Source organism: Monodelphis domestica, chromosome 1, assembly GCF_027887165.1.
Source record: "Monodelphis domestica isolate mMonDom1 chromosome 1, mMonDom1.pri, whole genome shotgun sequence".
Lineage (NCBI taxonomy): Eukaryota > Metazoa > Chordata > Mammalia > Didelphimorphia > Didelphidae > Monodelphis > Monodelphis domestica.
Genome location: NC_077227.1, coordinates 523567838 through 523584819, shown reverse-complemented (window position 1 = coordinate 523584819; position 16982 = coordinate 523567838). Strand labels below are relative to the sequence as shown.

The 16982-nt window shown below is 38.7% G+C and overlaps 1 protein-coding gene across 4 annotated transcripts in view; it reads right to left on the bottom strand.

Moving 5' to 3' along the window:
• Window positions 1–4708, bottom strand: part of SPAST (spastin) — a 101919-nt gene extending 97211 nt beyond the window's left edge. For 2 of the 4 annotated variants that reach the window (XM_001371493.4, XM_007476044.3), the window contains exon 1: window positions 4005–4660. In XM_001371493.4, coding sequence (XP_001371530.1) covers window positions 4005–4428 — 424 coding nt within the window. In that variant the 5' untranslated portion in view covers window positions 4429–4660. Of the gene's footprint in view, window positions 1–4004 lie in introns of all 4 variants that reach the window. The other 2 variants (XM_001371467.4, XM_007476043.3) reach the window with 2 other exon arrangements.
• Between the last annotated feature and the right edge of the window lie 12274 nt (window positions 4709–16982).

Genomic DNA, 16982 nt, shown 5'->3' with positions numbered 1-16982 from the left:
TTTAAATCCTTACCTTCCATCTTAGAATCAATACTGTGTATATGGGTTCTAAGGCAGAAGAGTGTTAAGGGCTAGGCAATGGGGGTGAAGTGACTTGCCCAGGGCCACATAGCTAGGAAGCATCTGAGACCAGATTTGAACCTAGGATTTTCTGGCTCTAGGCCTGACTCTCAATCCACGGAGCTACCCAGCTTCTCTCTTGACAAAATTTTTAAGCATCATGCCTTAACCTTACTTTCCCTATAAGCTTTGTGGAATTTTTTTCCAGATATTCATATGTTGTATTAGAGCAAGACTGCCTGTATTTCCCAGCACTTAAAACAGTTCCTGACCAAAGTAAATGCTTGATAAATGCTTGTTCTCATGACAGGTTTTTAAGCTCTCAAATAAGGTAAGACTCTAGAAGAATGGCAAAGATAACCCCAAAAAAGTGACCAAGAAAATATCAGTAACAACTAACCATTTACCCATTTTTTCTTTTCTATAAAAACTTTATGAAAATGGTCTGCAAACATATCAAGGACATCACTGGCAGAAATATCAGAAGGAAATAAGGAAGTATTAAGGGATCATCCCCTATAGTAGACTATATCTTCTTAGTATGTGAAGTGTAAAAATATATGAGCTTATTGTATTTATAATTAACTAATTAAAAAATAGACTAGATGAAATAACACAGGCTTAAAGACATCTCCAAAAAGGTATCTTCCACACATGTCAAGATAGTACAAAGATTTCCTGAACAATTCAACTACAGAATTAAATTGTGTTCATCAATCTGATTATATTTAGCAAGGAATTAAAGAGAGATATACTCATCAAAGATGCTGACTACTTTTATGGAGGAGATTATACATAAACTCTAAGAGGAAGAGAAATTCCCTAAAAATAGTGAGGTTTCCCAGGTATTCTTTTTTGCTTTGTGCTTGACTGACAAGAACCCTAGAACTCCATATAGAACACAAGATTCACAACCACTAAAAAAACATTGGTTTAGCAATCTATCCAAGAAAAAAAAGCAAGTCTTCCTGATATCAAATATAGCATTCTACTATACCATAAAGCTAATCTATTGAATATGACAATTTCATTAGAATTAAAGCTGTAAAATTCAAAGAGTGATGGCAAGAGGTGTGAATGATCACTTCTAAGTCTATTCAGAATTAGATTAAGTGAGAAAAGAATAAGCATTTATACCAGACCCATTATATGCCAGGCACTATACTAAGCACATTTTACAAATATCTCATTTTATTCTCATAATAACCTTACAAAGTATTACTATTATTGCCCCATTTTACAGTTGAGGAAACCAAAGCAAACAAATGTTAATAAATTAGCCCAGGATCATACAACTAGGAAGTATATAAGAAGGAATTTGAACTCAGGTCTTCCTGATTTCAAGATAAGTATTTGTCTACTATTCTGTCTCTAGTGTGGAGAGAAACAAGGTTAAATATAATTAAACTGCCTGTACTACCAAATAAAAAAATAAGACCAGAAAAAAATTAGTTACAGAGAGATAAAAAATAAGATGGTCATTCATTTTCATTCATTCATTTTTCCTCGAAGGAATTCTGACAGGAATTTGGGGAAAACGTTATACTTCGTGAATTAAATTAATTTTAAAATACTAAATGCCTCAGAAGAGATTTTAGCATGATAGGCAGAAATCCTTTACAGGACACACAAAAGAAATACTATAGGACATGAAAAAGCACAAAAAGTTTCAGTTTGTACCACTAGGGGGAGGACTCACATCAATGAGATGAGCAAACCATTAAAAAGTACCTTTTTACTTGGAAATCATGCTACAATTTGAGGAAGAATGGGTTAATCAGCTATGGGACTGTAGGTAAATCATTTCATTTAACACAATTTCCTCATCTATAAAATGGAAACTAGTACTACTTGGAAAAGTTAGACTTCAAAGAGCTGTTTTGAGAAAGTATTTCATCAACCAAGAAATCCAATGCAAAGGTGAGCTGTTATTAGCATAACTAGATTCTTTTTTCCACCTGGTCCCAAATAAAATTCAGTATTAAAATAACATTACTTGGCATTACTTCTCTATCTTCTTCCCTTTCCCTCCCAAATTACAGTACTTCACAGACTCCTATTTCCAAGTCCTTAGCTTCAGAGGAGAAACATTTATTTTTAGACATCTTGCAGCTTAGAGTAACTGTAAGTGTTTGTCTGAGATATAAGAGTCCTGAAAGAAGTCAAGAGACCAGGGTCCTGACTCCTCTCCTGAAGCCAGCAGATCACCACAATTTCTTTATCTGTAAAATAGAGATAATTCTTGGATAAACCTACTAGGTTTTTTTTTTTCCTCAAAATTCCTTACCCCAGGATTTAATAGAAGGCTAGAGAAACTGGAATATCCAACTCTGGTGGTGGGAGATTTCTCCCAGAACTGACAATGTTACTTTACTCCCCTGCTCCATCTACGCCAAGGCTACCTATTCCCATTTACCTCTATTATTAAATACAAAGTCCTCTCTTTGGTATTTAAACTTTTTACTAGGAGGCTCCAAGTGATTTTCAATTTTATTATACATTACTCCTCTACAAAAACTACAGGAATTCAGCTAAACTGCCTACCACTATATTTCCTCACACAAGATATCCCATCTTTCTCCCTGCCTTTTCACCCAACTTTCCTTCCTGTTTCACTAAAGTTCAGTTGACTAGCTGTCCACATCAGATTTTCCCTGCTCTCCTCATCTGCTAGCTGTTTATCCCCCAAAAGTTAATTTACATATTTTTATATTTACATACTATCTCCCTCAACTTAAGGTAAGTTCTTTGAATGTAAAGTCTTTTCTTGTGTCTCCAGAATTTAACATATTATTTGGAATTGGGCAATAAATGCTTTTTGAAAGACTGATTCCTAACCACAGTGTTTTTAGTTTTCTACAATTACTGCACCATTTTTTTTCTTCCTTAAAAAGGGGAGTACAGTAACAGATTGAAAGTTACTGAGAAAACTGTGGTCTACTCTTTGCTTAGTAATCTAGAAAACAAGTAAAATTGAGTTATGAAAGACAAACAAAACACAACGGAGACTATGATAAAAGATTTAATTAATTAATAAGAAAAATATTTGTTTCTAATTAAAATATACTTCATATTAAGATTTTCATTCTAAAGTGAAATTTGCTTTTGGTTTGAGCATTTTCTAACTAATTGTATTTAATATTCATTTTTTTAAAAATTTGAGTGCCCAATTCTGTCTCCTTCTAGCTTTTTGCCTTTCAGGAAAGCAATATATCAATAGGTTTAGGCTTTTCCCACAAATTATAACTGTATATATGCAGACCACTCAAACACTTTCCAAATTTTCTTAAGGATTGTTGGGTTAAATGAAGTTAATAAAATCAGAAGTAAAACTTATGTTAAGAACCCGCATACAAATGTTAAAAGTTGAAATTACAACTGTCATTAAAAGAAAAAATCCAGGAAATTTAGCTTTTGTTAAAATAATGCATATACAGTTGAAGTGATAAAAACATTATTTCCTTCATGGGACCCGCGTTCATTTTTCTTCTTTCCTATTACAATAGCTGCTCTTATTTAAAACCAGTCACCCATTGTGGTCAGCGAGCTCCTTCACTGGCAGCTGATCCTTTCGGAAACCTGGCCTGGGCTGGAGGCCACTAAGTGTTGGCCCGGCCTGACGTCGCCTCTGTGTGGTCAACCGAGGGCAGCCGGAGCGGCCATCGCACCGAATTGGGTGAAAGCTGTCATGCAGGGATAACTAGTGACAGAAGCGCCCTCAGGTTCTCTAGGGGCCATGAGATTCTTAAGATGAGGCGAATACTATAGGAAGTGGAGGCTCCCCACTGAGGAGCGACGGACGACAGATAAGTGGCCTAGGAGAATCGAATGGGAACGAAGTGGGGGAGGGGAATCGGAGAGGTTGGTCCTAGGTGCCTCGGAAAACCCCCTAACAAGGGGCTGACGCAGGGAACCCCATACCTTCTTCCCCCGCCCCCGGTTACCTTTCTCGTCCTCGTCTATGCGCAGGGCGAAAGAGATATACTCGAAGGCCTGCTTGTGAAAGGCGCGGACCCGCTCAGCTTCCCCGCCAGCCGGCACTGGCGGCGGGGCCGAGGCGGAGGCCGCCGCCGCAGCCCCCGACCCGGTGGCGGCCGTGGCCGCCGCCCGGGTGCTCCTCTTGGCGGCCATGAGGGCGCGGGAGAAGCGCTGGCAGAGCCACACGAAGAGGAGCCCCAGGTGGAAGGCGACGAAGCGGAGCAGCGCGAAGGCGGCCAAAAGCGGGTAAGAGAAGTAGAACAGGTTCCGCTTATGCGGAGACGGGCCGGCGGCCGCGGGAGGGGCGGGGCCCGCGCAGGGGGGCGGGGGCCCAGCGGGCGCGGCAGTGCCGGAGCCTTTCTTCTTCCCTCGGCCGCCCGGAGAATTCATTCACGGCTCCCACTGCCGCCGCCGCCATAACCCGCTGTCAGCGACCAAGCGGCGGTGGTGCTGGTGCTGCAGGCAAGAGGAGGAGGAGAAGGGCAAAGCACCAAAGCTGGGTAGCAGTCGGGCGAGTCCTCAGAGCTCCAGCTACCTCCACACCCGGCCCCGCCCCTTCCCTCGGTCCGAAGCGTCACCTCCCCCTCTCCGAAACCCTCCCGAGCAGGTTTTGATGTCCGGGATCTGTCCTGGTCCCGCCCCGCCCTCCTCTCTCACGGCCATAGGCTCAGGCAATGGGACAGTCGCGCGCACGTCCTGTCCTTTCTTTCTCCTTTCATAGGCTGCCTCAGCGAGGCGGACACGCGCACGTTCCATAGGATCTTAGCCTCCGTTGCTCACGAGCGTGCCTCGGTCTTTGTTGACAGGAGCTCCCGCGGTGCGCTTGTGCAGCCTTCCTTTCATCCCCGCCCACCTCGTCTAGGCTCCGCCTTCTCTGAAGCTGAAAGTCCCAGCGTCTTTTGTAGCCCTTTAGGGCCAGCCTGAACTCGGAATTATCTTTGCTTGTTGGTGCTTTGTCGATTAATGATAACTGGCGTTTATGAGTCCTTTAAGATTGACGAAGAGTTTTCCATTATCTAATTTGAACCTCACTACAATCTTATTTTTATCCTCCTTTTCCAATATGTAAACTTGCCTGGGTTAATTAACTAGCATTTATTAAGTACCTACTGTGTGCAAGGCACTATGTTATGCACTGGGGATACAAAGAAAAGATTTTTTAAAATAGTCCCTCCTCTCAAGAAGTTTACAGTGTAATCCGGAAGACAACATGCAAAAACCGTGTATAATCAAAATAGATACAGAATAAACTGGGGGTAGTCTGAAGGAAGGTTTTTAAGATACAGGACTGGGAAAGACGACTTGCAGAAGGTAGGACTTTATTTGGTAGAAAGAAAGCCTGGAAAGCTAGGAGACAAAAGAGTTCCTATAATGGGGGCAGCCAATGATGTATTATCTAGTTCAAAGACCTGCAGGTGTCAGTGTATGGCAGGGTACCTGGTGTGAAGTAAGGTATAAGACTAGAAAGGGAAGAGGAGAAGGCAAATTAGGAAGAATTTTTAAAGCAAAATAGGATTTATATTTGACCCTACCGGTCCTAGGCAGACACTAGGAGTTACTTGAATAGCTGAGTGATGTGGTCAGACCTGTGCTTTGGAAAAATTACTTTCATAGCTGAGTGGAGGTTCGACTAGAGTGGAAGGAGATGAGGTAGGGAAACCACAGCAAGCTATCTAGTAGGCATAAGGTGATTAGGACTTGCACCAGGGTAGTGGCTGGAGAAAAGAAATTACATAAGAAAGATTACCAAGGAATAATCCACAAGACTTGGCTACAAATTGGGTTGGGGTGACTTGGCTACAAATTGGGTTGGGGTGGTTGGGAGAAAGGATCTGGGGCCTGTGAGTGTGGTCCAGGAAAAGAATAGAGTACTGGAATTGGAATCAGGAAGGCATGGATTCCAATTCTGCCTCAGATCCTTAACAGCTTTTCTCCTGCATCCTGCCTTCTTCCTAACTTTTTGTTATTGACAATACCACTAAATTCCTAATCACTCAGGCTCCCAACTTGGTTGGCATCTTTTACTCCTTTCTCAGATCTCTTATTTCCAATCAATTGCCAAGTCCTCTCATTTCAATATTCATAATATCTCTCATTTGTATCATTGTTTGCATGTTGGCTCCTTGAGAACAGAGCCTGTCTTTTGCATTTCTTTGTATCCCCTACCTTAGCAAAGTGTTTGAAACAAAGTGGGCACTTAATAAATGTTTACTGACTAAGTGATTCTGGAATGTTATCATGGAAAAATTTTTTGGCTTGATCGGGTCAGTGGTTTTCATTTTATAGATAAAGGAAACAAGCCTACGAAGCAACTAATTAGATTAATAAATCTGAAAATAAGGGCTTTCTAAAAATGAATATTAGATGGTAAAAGACAAGAGAATCTGTATATAGTGGGGAATCTCAGATCTTAGGATGGTAAATTTAGGGCTGGAAGGAAAATTTTAAATACTTTAACCTAATCCATTTATTTTACACATAAGGACACTCAGGTCCCTGGAGATGAAGGGACTTGACCCAACCTCACCTCTGAAGTTTCTATATAGTTTAGACTTTGGAGCAAATCATTAAATTTTATTTGGTTATGCCACAATATAACTGCCTACTAGTGTAAAAGACCTAGGCTCCCATTATTTTCCTCATGCTGCTTAGATTTGGCTACGAATTGTGGAATGGCAGGATCTTAAAGAAAGCCTATAGCCAAGAATTACTTGTGAAGGTATTGTTCATGCAAAGCATGAATACCATGCCTTAAGGATGGATTGAAGAGGAAAGGTTACCTTTCCTTTTAGTCCAGTGGTCACAATAAACAGACCTGGCATTCTGGTCTGTTTCCATTGTCCTTTTCAGTTTTTGGTACAGGTGGTAGAATTCTGGACCCAGAAAATCAAGCCATGGTAACCCTAGAGCCAGGATTGCAGGCCCTGAAAAGCTGAGGTGCTGGGATAAGAGCTCAAGAGGGGCTTTGGGCTTAGAATTTGGTAGAACTAATATAGGACTTTGATGATAAATGTTTAACAACCAACTCTCTGGTGGGGGAGGGTGTGTGTGTGGAGGGAAATGTAGCACAATACACTTTTTTTTAAAACCCTCACTCTGTCTTAGAATTAATACTAAGTATTAGATTCAGGTCTAAGGAGTGGTAAAGGCTTGAGGCTAAGTGACTTGCCCAGGGTCACACAGCTAGGAAGTGTCTAAGCTCTGATTTAAACCCATGACTTCCCATCTCCAGACCTGGTGCTCTGTCTTTCTCTGTCTCTCTCTCTGTCTCTCTCTCTCTCTTCTCTGAACCATCTAGCTGTCCTGTACAATACACTTAAAAAAACAAACCCTTACCTTCTATCTTAAAATCAATAATGTGTATCAGTTCCCTGGTAGAAGAGCAGTAAGGGCTAGGCAATGGACATTAAGTGACTTGCCCAGGGTCACACACCTAGGAAGTGTCTAAGGCTAGATTTGATTCCAGGACCTCCCATTTTGTAGTAATACACTTTTAAGTTTAGTCTGCATTATTTACATTTACTCCATCACTTTCTTAAACCTAGAAAATCAGAAAAATTATAAAGCCCTATTCAAAATATATGTTGATTTCTGAGATGTAATGTTCATATTGAAAATTTAACCATTGGATCTTATGAGCCAGTTAAAATGGCTTCAGTTCACTCATGACTCAGAATGCTATTTAATTTAATTAAGCTGTGACTCTAATCTCCCTCTCTTCCCCAGAGACAGAAGTATGGTAGGTGGGAGGGATGTTTATATGTTTTGTCTCACTATACTTTCAAAGAAAATATTTATTTATAAAAGTTAATCTGAATGTTAAGTGGTTAAAAGAAACCGGGGTACTGGAGTGTCCTAAAATTGAGAGAATACATTTTGAAGATGGGTCAATGGTAGAGATTAGATACTTCCAAACTCCCTTAAAGATATTGGAAAATCCTGCAACAGTGGCAAAATATAACATTCCTGGCCTTTAAATAGTGGGGGGCCAGAGGAAATACTATCATGCTTGCACAAAAGAATTGATTTAAAAGACATCATATAGGAGGCAGCTAGGTAGCTCAGTGGATTGAGGGTCAGGCCCAGAGACGGGAGGTCCTGGGTTCAAATCTGACCTCAGACACTTCCAAGCTGTGTGACCCCTGGACAAATCATTTAACCCCACTGCCTAACCTGTACATTCTTCCCTGATGACAAATACACAGCATAGATTCCAAGACAGAAGGTAAAGATTACTGAAAAGATAGACAGACTTGAGTTTGTATCCTGTCTCAGATGATCACTAGCTGTATGATCCCAGTTGTCACAACCTCAATTTGTTCATATATAAAATGAGAATTATAATAACACAGGGTTGTTAGAAGGTTCAAAAAGTATACTATATAAAGCACTTTACAAACCTTAAAGCTTTACATAAATGTTAACTATATTATTAGCGAAGTCATTTCTGACAATTTAGAAAGGCGACTGAACTAACTACTCATGGACAAAGAATGAGAAACAAATGATTAACGGTAGCACTTCACTGATACTCTCAACATATTAAAAGATCCAGAGAAAGGCATCCCCTGAGTTGAACGGATTTTCTGTGAAGACTTATGGAAAACACAGATATGACAGTGTAGAGATCTTTTGCCATTTGTTCTCATTCAGTGACTTCAGTTGCTAGAGAAATTAAATATCTTCTGCTTGAAGGTATATTGGGATTCATGGGATTGGTGACTGGTAAAGAATAGAAATGGAAAAGGAAGAGTCCAAAGGAAAATCGCTAAGTAGTGTAATATTTATAGGGATATTATGGGGAATTGAAGAAGAGGGGTTACTGAAAGTTTGTAACAAGGAAATGGAGGAGTTGAAGGGAAAGCAGGAATATGGCTGCCGGTGAGGTAAAAGGAAAGAGATACCCCTGCTGAGGGGCTATCTTTGAAAAATGGGGTTCCTGAGAAATGGGCGACCTATGATAGCCTGAGGGGATGTTTTCTCTATTGATTGATGTTGAAGATACCCCAGAGCAGGTAAGTGCTAACCCCCATGAGGGACAAGCCTCCCCCCAGACCAAGGTCACGTAGCAGGGGTCCAATGAGGACCTTTTATGATTGAACGGCAGTCCTGAGGTTCAGCTCCCTCTATGATCCCTTGAAATGAGAGTCCTCTTATCTGACTGCAGTTATTTAAATAAAGATGGATTTAATAACAAGTTTGGATTGGGGAGTTATCAGAGTAGAGGGAAGAGGGGTTCCCTAGATTGGGTTTGAATCTCTCTCAGCTTCTGAGCTGAGGCCAGGCTTCAGCAGCCTGGCGAAAGGTTTATTTTATTCCTGTCGAAGCTAATCTGTGCTCACTTTCTTAAGTCCAAAGTCATTAGCAATAGATAGCAAGAGGAAGAAAAGGTTCTGACTTTCAGAGCTGGTTGGACCTGTCTCTTCGGGCTGATGCCCCTAAAGACCTACCTTATAGTTCAAATTGCTCCCCTTCAATCCTTTTGTTCAATGACATGATAACAAGAATCCAGGTAGAGCACACAGTTGATAAAAGTCCAGGAATAGAGGAACTTCTATCCCAAGACAGGGAGAGAGAGGCTCCTTCCAGTCCCAGGGCCAGGAAGATAGAGTTAATCTAGAGACCAACTGTCACTCCCCATTGCCCCTCCCCTAACCAACTATCATTCTTGTCAATATCTTCTTTCTAATATTCCAACTGCTGTTTGTTCCACCTGATTGGCAGAAAGTCCAAAACCTGCATCAGTTTTCCTTTCCACAGTAGGTAGAAGAAAGCTTCGATTGTTTATGGAAGAAAAGATCCTGAGAGACTGGAAAAAAACCTCTGACAGCTGTTCCCCTTTCAATTTAAATATGCCACTGTAATCCAGAGTGTTATTACTCCTCACCTGTGTAAAAATTAAATTAGTCTCTAGTAATAGAAATAGTATATTTTATGAGGTTTATTAAGGATTATTAGAAATCAAGGAAAAAAGAAAACACAAACAAGAAAACCATGTGCCTAGGGCTGATTAGCCCATTCAAAACCCCCGTGCTTAGCTTACTCACTACATCCTTGCAAATGGAAGACAGAGAAGTAGGTGTTGCTACAATTTAAATACTCCTTGTGATCTCACACAGGTGGAGACTCAGGTGAGATTATAGGAAATTCTGGGAAATATCAAGGACTTCTGGGGATTGAAGTTTAGGGTTGAAATCTCCATTTTACATTACCCCCCTGAGGTCCGAGGAAGAATAGTTTCTCCACTTGGTCTTGTAAACATACCAGCTTTGAAATTACAATAATTTGAGGATAAGAGGAAAAGAGAACAAAACCAATAATTGCTAGATGCATTGACAAAAAACCAGTTGGGAGCAGTCCCCTTTGGCAGGAAAGTATACATACAAACCCCACACAGTACAGATCACCACATCCCAAAGTTCACTCTGGATCTTCTCGTGTGGTCTGTGGAGGCATCTTCATAGTATCTTCTCTAAATAGTTCAGTTTCTGGATTTGGAGAGATAGCATGTTTCTTAACCTAAAATTTCTCTCAAGGAATTTAAACTTTGCAATTTAAAATAATAATAATTTTACATTCCCTCCTTGAAGAGGGTGATTGAAAAACACAGGGATCATTTAGGGATGCATGACTGAGTTATAAGATATATGAATCAATTGGCAAGAGAAATTAAAAAACATCAGAAAAATCCAAATAAAAAAAGATAATTTCTGGGTGAAATATAGACTATAAAAGTCTTATGTGTGAAAATTCCAAGTAAAGGAAAAATAAATCTATAATAGGTCCTTGAATCAGGGCTCAATTAAAATGATCTAAGCAACGATGCATTTATCCAGTCAGCAGCCAGGACTACAGAAAGTTGCCACATTATGAAAGACAGAATAGGGACTAGATTATAGGAGCAAGGTGGGAACCAAATTTGAGATACATGTCTATAAGTATTTTCACAAAGATTGTGGATACAAGGAAGGCCTATGTCTTAACGTATGTTAAACTTTGCAACCTCGAGTCTCACACTAAGTTCAAGTCCTTTGTATTGGCTTAGAAGAGCATCAATCCTACCTGGATTGGTTTCTTCTTTTTTTGACCTGTGTGCACTCTTGGCACAATTCAGGTTTAGTTTGTGCTTCCTTGACCCTGTGCAATGGCTCTTTTGTATATCTTGTCCTGGAATCAGACAATATTATTAAGCAAAGTCCCATAATTTTTTTCTTTTAAACAATTAATGGAATCATTTTTTTATAGTCTCAAGCTTTTGGGGCATACATTTACATGATAGCAAATATATTTTAAACTTATATTACTGCAAATCAGAAAAATTAAAGAAAAACTTATTACTGGTAACATGTGCTTCAAATATAAAAAGGAGAGAAAAAACAAAAGACTGAAATAGTATATTGCACTGCAAGAAGAATATAATAATAAAAGAGTTTAAATTAAAAAATATAGCTTATAATCATTGACACACTGTGTCAGCTATGGAAATGTAGAATACAAGGTTTCTCACCAAATGAGATCCATTTCCTCTTCATACCTAGCCATGATCCACTGTGAATACAAGCAAATGAATTTCACAAGGTAACAGTTTTTTTTACGTTATTTTATTTGGTCATTTTCAAACGTTATTCATTAGAAACAAAGATCACCTTTTTTTTCCCTCCTCCCTCCCCCCCTTGCCATTGGCGATGCATGATTCCTCGGGGTGTCACATGCTTCCTCAACCCAAACCCATTTCCTTGCTATTGGTTTCCGAAGTAGGATGTTCATTCAGAGTCTCTCCTTGATCATATCCCCTCCATCTGTATAGTTAAGCTGTTGTCCTTCTTCAGTGTTTTTACTCCCACCATTTATCCTCTGCTTGTGGGTAGTGTTTTTTTCTCCTTGGTCCCTGCAGGTTGTTCAGGGACATTGCATTGAGACTAATGGAGAAATCCATTACGTTCGATTGTACCACAGTGTATCAGTCTCTGTGTACAATGTTTTCTTGGTTCTGCTCCTCTCACTCTGCATCACTTCCTGGAGGTTGTTCCAGTCTCCATGGAATTCCTCCACTTTATTATTCCTTTTAGCACAATAGTATTCCATCACCAACATATACCACAATTTGTTCAGCCATTCCCCAATTGAAGGGCATCCCCTCATTTTCCAATTTTTGGCCACCACAAAGAGTGCAGCTATTAATATTCTTGTACAAGTCTTTTTACTTATTGTCTCTTTGGGGTACAAACCCAGCAGTACTATGGATGGATCAAGGGGGAGATAGTCTTTTATCGCCCTTTGGGCATAGTTCCAAATTGCCCTCAAGAATGCTTGGATCAATTCACAACTCCACCAGCAATGAATTAATATCCCCACGTTGCCACATCCCCTCCATCATTCATTACTTTCCTTCACTTTCATGTGAGCCAATCTGCTATGTGTGAAGTGATACCTCAGAATTGTTTTGATTTGCATCTCTCTGATTATCAGGGATTTGGAACACTTTTTCATGTGCTTATTAATAGTATTGATTTCTTTGACTGAAAACTGCCTATTCATGTCCCTTGCCCATTTATCAATTGGAGAATGGCTTGATTTTTTGTACAATTGCTTTAGCTCTTTACAAATTTAAGTAATTAGACTTTTGTCTGAGGTATTTGTTATGAAAATTATTTCCCAATTCGTTGCTTCCCTTCTAATTTTGGTTACATTGGTTTTGTTTGTACAAAACCTTTTTAATTTGATGTAGTCAAAATTATTGATTTTACATTTTGTGACTCTTTCTAAGTTTTGCTTGGTTTTAAAGTCTTTCCCTTCCCAAAGGTCTGACATGTATACTATTCTGTGTTCACCTAATTTACTTATAGTTTCCTTCTTTATGTTCAGGTCATTCACCCATTCTGAGTTTATCTTGGTGTAGGGTGTGATGTGTTGATCCAAACCTAATCTCTCCCACACTGTCTTCCAATTTTCCCAGCAGTTTTTGTTAAATAGTGAATTTTTCTCCCAAAAGCTGGGGTCCTTGGGTATGTCATAGACTGTCTTGGTGAGGTTACTTACCCCAAGTCTATTCCACCGATCCTCCTTTCTGTCTCTTAGCCAGTACCAAATTGTTTTGATGACCACTGCTTTATAGTATAGTTTGAGATCTGGGGCTGCAAGGCCACTTTCCTTTGTATTTTTTTTTTTAAATTTCCCTGGATATCCTTGATCCTTTTTCCTTCCAAATAAACTTTGTTATGGTTTATTCTAATTCTATAAAAAAAATTTTTGGAAGTTCAGTGGGTATGGCACTAAATAGATAGATCAATTTGGGTAAAATATTCATTTTTATTGTATTGGCTCATCCTACCCATGAGCAGTTAATGTTTTTCCAATTGCTCAAGTCTAGTTATAATTGTGTGGAGAGTGTTTTGTAGTTGTGTTCATATAGTTCCTGTGTTTGTCTCAGCAGATAGATTCCTAAGTATTTTATTTTGTCTAAGGTGATTTTGAATGGGATTTCTCTTTCTAATTCTTGCTGCTGAGATGTGTTGGAAATATATAGGAATGCTGATGACTTATGTGGGTTTATTTTGTATCCTGCTACTTTGCTAAAGTTGTTGATTATTTTGATTAGCTTTTTTGTTGATTCTCTAGGATTCTTTAAGTAGACCATCATATCATCTGCAAAGAGTGATAACTTGGTCTTCTCATTGCCTATTTTAATACCTTCAATTTCTTTTTCTTCTCTAATTGCTACTGCTAGTGTTTCTAGTACAATGTTAAATAATAGAGGTGATAATGGGCATCCTTCTTTTACTCCTAATCTTATTGGGAAGGCATCTAGTTTATCCCCATTGCAGATGATGTTTGCTGATGGTTTTAGATAGATACTGTTTATTATTTTTGGAAAGGCCCTTCTATTCCTATACTTTCTAGTGTTTTTAATAGGAATGGGTGTTGTATTTTATCAAAGGCTTTTTCTGCATCTATTGAGATAATCATGTGATTTTTGTTGGTTTGCTTGTTGATATAGTCAATTATGTGAATGGTTTTCCTAATATGGAACCAACCCTGCATTCCTGGTATGAATCCTACTTGATCATAGTGAATGACCCTCCTGATCACTTGCTGGAGTCTTTTTGCTAGTATCCTGTTTAAGATTTTTGCATCTATGTTCATTAGGGAGATTAGTCTGTAGTTTTCTTTCTCCATTTTTGATCTACCTAGCTTTGGAATCAGTACCATATTTGTGTTATAAAAGGTGTTTGGTAGCACTTCCTCTTTGCTTATTATGTCAAAGAGTTTGTATAGTATTGGGGTTAGCTGTTCTTTGAATGTTTGATAGAATTCACTAGTGAATCCATCAAGCCTTGGGGATTTTTTCTTAGGGAGTTCTTTGATGGCCTGTTGGATTTCTTTTTCTGATATGGGATTATTTAAGAATTCTATTTCTTCCTCTGTTAGTCTAGGCAATTTATATATTTGTAAATATTCATTCATATTGCCTAGATTGGCATATTTATTTCCATATAATTGGGCAAAGTACTTTTTAATGATTGCCTTAATTTCCTCTTCATTGGAGGTAAGGTCTCCCTTTTGTAACAATTAAAAGAATGGTTATCATTAACTGTTTCAGATAAAAGAGTGGTTGGCTTAAATTGTGACTGCAGAAACATGGGTTCAAGACAGTGTCTTGATTTTAATCAAAATATAAAGTGGTCACCAGGGAAAAATTCCCAAATATGAAATATACCCAAGTCAGCTGGGTTTTATAGAGATTTTAATTAATACTAATGAGTAATTAATGAAAGGGAGAGAGAGAGAGTAAGAGGAAATAATGAGAAAAGGGCTAGACCATCCTAGGCTAGCCTAGGCTGAAAGCCCTAAGAGAGAGTTCAGTCAGTCTTTTATCAACTCACCACAAGATCTGTCCAAAGGAAGATTTTTGTAATCAAAGAGATACCAGTTCAGCTTCAGCTAGCTCAAACAAGTTCAGCCACCAAGCCCTTCAAGGCAGCTTTGGCCAGCTGCCTTCTCCAATTCAGCCTTTCCAAGCTGAATCTCCAGCTGCTTCTCAGCTGAATCATCTCTCAGAGCCCTTTCTGAGCTCCTTTTTAAAGCGAATTTTCTCCTATGTCACCTCCATAAGTTCTTACATCTACCAATCACAGTAGACGTTTTCCAAAGGACAGACCATTCTTAATTCACACTTGAGTAGACTAAACTTTTGAGTAATTCACACCTGAGTAGACTAAAATCTCTGAGTAAGTTCTCATCTCTTTGCCTCTTGTAAGAATACAAATTGCCTGACCTTTATTGGTACTTAGCACCCTTTTGTATTAGATCTAAAAATAGGCCCAGCTTAAGGTTTTTTTACCTTATTATAAGTATGGGTTAACTACTTTGCATTGTTCAGCAAAGAGTTTACAACTTTATCTTCCCCAAAGGCATGCTTAAGTATGGGTGAAGTAGAGTTCTCACATTCCTGATCTAAGTCCCTTCATTGTTTAAAATGGGGAATGTTCTTAATCAAGTGTTCTGAAGTAGGGTCTGAGAATTTTTAAGATTCACACTTTTCAACTGTGATACTGTTAATTTGATTTTCTTCCCTCCTTTTTTAAATTAGATTGACCAGAACCTTGTCTATTTTATTTGTTTTTTCAAAGTACCAGCTTCTTGTCTTATTTATTAATTCAATATTTCTATCACTTTCAATTTTATTAATTTCTCCCTTAATTTTTAGAATTTCTAATTTTGTTTTCTTCTGGGAGTTTTTAATTTGTTCACTTTCAAGTTTTTTGATTTGCATGGCCAATTCATTGATCTCTGCCCTCCCTAATTTATTCATATATGCACTCAGGGATATCAATTTACCTCTGATTACTGCTTTGGCTGCATCCCAAAAGGTTTGAAGGGATGTCTCACCATTGTCATTTTCTTCAATGAAATTGTTATTTGTTTCTATGATTTGTTCTCTAACTAACTGATTTTGGAGTATCATATGATTTAATTTCCAATAGATTTTTATTTTGCTCTCCACGTACCCTTACTGAACATTGTTTTTATTGCCTTATGATCTGAAAAGTTTGCATTAATTATTTCTGATTTTCTACATTTGTATGCCATGTTTCTATGACCTAGTGTATGGTCAATCTTTGTCAATGTGCCATGTGCTGCTGAAAAGAAGGTGTATTCCTTTTTTATCCCTATTAATTTTTCTCCATATATCTATCATATCTAATTTTTCTAAGATTTCATTCACCTCTTTTACCTCTTTATTATTTATTTTTTGATTTGATTTATCTAAAATTGATAGTGGTTGGTTGAGATCTCCCACTAGTATAGTTATATTATCTATTTCCTCCTTCAATTCTCCTAGTTTCTCCATTAGAAATTTGGGTGCTATACCATTTGGTGCATACATGTTGATTAGTGATATTTCCTTGTTGTCTATACTCCCTTTTATCAGGATGTATTTACCTTCCTTATCCCTTTTAATCAGGTCTATTTTTGCTTTGGCTTTGTCATATATTATGATTGTTACTCCTGCCTTCTTTCTGTCAATTGAGGCCCAATAAGTCTTACTCCAACCTTTAATTCTGACCTTGTGAATTTCTACCCTCCTAATGTGTGTTTCCTGAAGACAAAATATGGTAGGGTTTTGGATTCTAATCCCCTCTGCTATTCATCTACGTTTTATGAGTGAGCTCATCCCATTCATGTTCAATGTTATGATTGTCATTTGTGAGTTCCCCAGCATTTTGATATCCTCCCCTAATTCTGAGCTTTCTTCTTTTGCTATTACCTTTTAAACCCATGTTTTATTTTAAATCACCCCCCTAGTCCCCTCCCTTGTTATGCTTCTCTTTCTAGCCCCTCCCTTTTTGTTCCCTTCCCCCCTCTCCTTCCCTTCCTTTTTGTGTTCCCTCCCCCTTACCCCCCTTGGTTTTCCCTTCTTCCTTACCCTGTTGGATAAGATA